Below are 1,561 nucleotides of genomic sequence, written 5' to 3' on the forward strand. Positions count from 1 at the left end.
GGCAGGTAGATAGATTTAGGATGGTGGGTGTCAACAGCCAGAGGGGGCTGTGGGGGAGGGGGAAGGGGAGATTCAGAATCTGAGCTATGGGCTTTTGTTTTCAAATAACCTGTTTAATAATTACCTTTGCAATCAAAAGAGCCAGGGCCCAGCAAAGACAAGGATTTCAACCCTTCATACCCCACTGGAGAAGAAAGTAAACAAGATGCCACTGGCAGATCTCGTTCCATCTCGAAAACAATGGCTGGACTGAGCTCCCTGGCTCTGACACACACACATCAAAGTGAGATTTCCAGGCAAGAACTTTACCAGATAAGAGGCTCAAATTGAATTATTTCCCTGCATCCCTGGAGCTCCTCTGAGCTCAGCGCCCAAGAGGGCAGATTCGGGGCTCTTTCATTGTAACGTTAACCTTGTCCAGTGATTTATTCATTCATTTTGCAGGGAGGGAGAACCACCTCTGTGCCCCAGTCTCTGAAAAACCCAACCAGCAACAACTTCATCTCTTTGAATAGTCACAATGGTGGACAAACAAGGGATTGAAGTTACAGAGGCTAGCTCTCACTCATACCCCCACTGGCCTAGAGCACCTTAAAAAAACAAAAAACAAAACAAACGAACAAACAAAAAACCACTTTAATCCAAGCATCTACCGGGGCTCACAAAGTCAGACCTGACCTGGCATTGGGAAAATCCAACTTGTTATTTTTCATCCTCCCAAGGCCTTTAACTATTTCCCCCCCAACAGCATCCAAGCCCAGCCTTAAGGCAGAGCCATAAACACGACTGCTCTTCCTCCTTCCACGGTTCGGCAACCCCAGCCCCCCCCCCCCCACCTTCCCGAACCCTGAGGATTAAGAACCACCGTGACGCTCACCCGCAGCCAGTCTCCTGCCCTCCCCCAGTTCCCCGGCACCGTCCGCAATCCTCCAGCACCTTGAGATAAACACCCACTAATGATTTTATGATTTTCTGCTCTGGGTAGCCGCGCTCAGCAGAATCCCTCCCCACTGCTCTGGGGACGGGGGCCGGCCCAATCGAGGGATTGGGGGATGGGAGGTGGTAGTTTGTTTTTTCCATTGCCGCGTCCCCACACCTGTTTTTCATTCATTCATTCGTTCGTTCATTCATTCACGGATTTGCCACTGCAGCCTCCCCAGCCCTCCAGATCTCAGGGAGGGGCTGTGAGGGAGGGGGGCTGAGATGGGGGGAGACAGCGGCGGGTGTGCATCTGGAGGAATCGAGGTGGCCGGACCCTGTTTGAGGGCAGATTGGGTGGCTTTGTCAAAAACAAGGAGACCTGCGGGGCGGGGGCGCTCCCCGGGGCTCGAAGTTGTTTTCCGAGCGGCGGCGACGAGGACAGACGCCCGGGTGCGCCTCTTTGTCTCTCCCCGGCCGGCGGCGCGTCCCCGCGCGCTCACCTGGTCTTAGAAGACAGGAAGGCAAGTTTGATGAGGCCGTAGGTGAAGAGCGGGATACTCTCCTTGGCGACGCTGGCAACTTGCAGCCGGTGCTCCAGGATGTGGAGTTCCATCGTCCGCCCGCGCTCCGCGGCGGCTCA

At 54.5% G+C, this 1,561-nt stretch overlaps 1 protein-coding gene across 1 annotated transcript in view; it reads right to left on the bottom strand.

The window, feature by feature from the left end:
- CASTOR2 (cytosolic arginine sensor for mTORC1 subunit 2) overlaps positions 1 to 1,555 on the bottom strand; it is a 52,627-nt gene extending 51,072 nt beyond the window's left edge. The window contains exon 1 of the mRNA XM_011366958.2: positions 1,422 to 1,555. Within this exon, the coding sequence (XP_011365260.1) occupies positions 1,422 to 1,534 (113 nt within the window). The 5' untranslated portion in view covers positions 1,535 to 1,555. The remainder of the gene's footprint in view (positions 1 to 1,421) is intronic.
- Between the last annotated feature and the right edge of the window lie 6 nt (positions 1,556 to 1,561).

The sequence above is a fragment of the Pteropus vampyrus genome, unplaced genomic scaffold (genome assembly GCF_000151845.1).
Source record: "Pteropus vampyrus isolate Shadow unplaced genomic scaffold, Pvam_2.0 Scaffold128, whole genome shotgun sequence".
In the NCBI taxonomy this organism is placed as follows: Eukaryota; Metazoa; Chordata; class Mammalia; order Chiroptera; family Pteropodidae; genus Pteropus; species Pteropus vampyrus.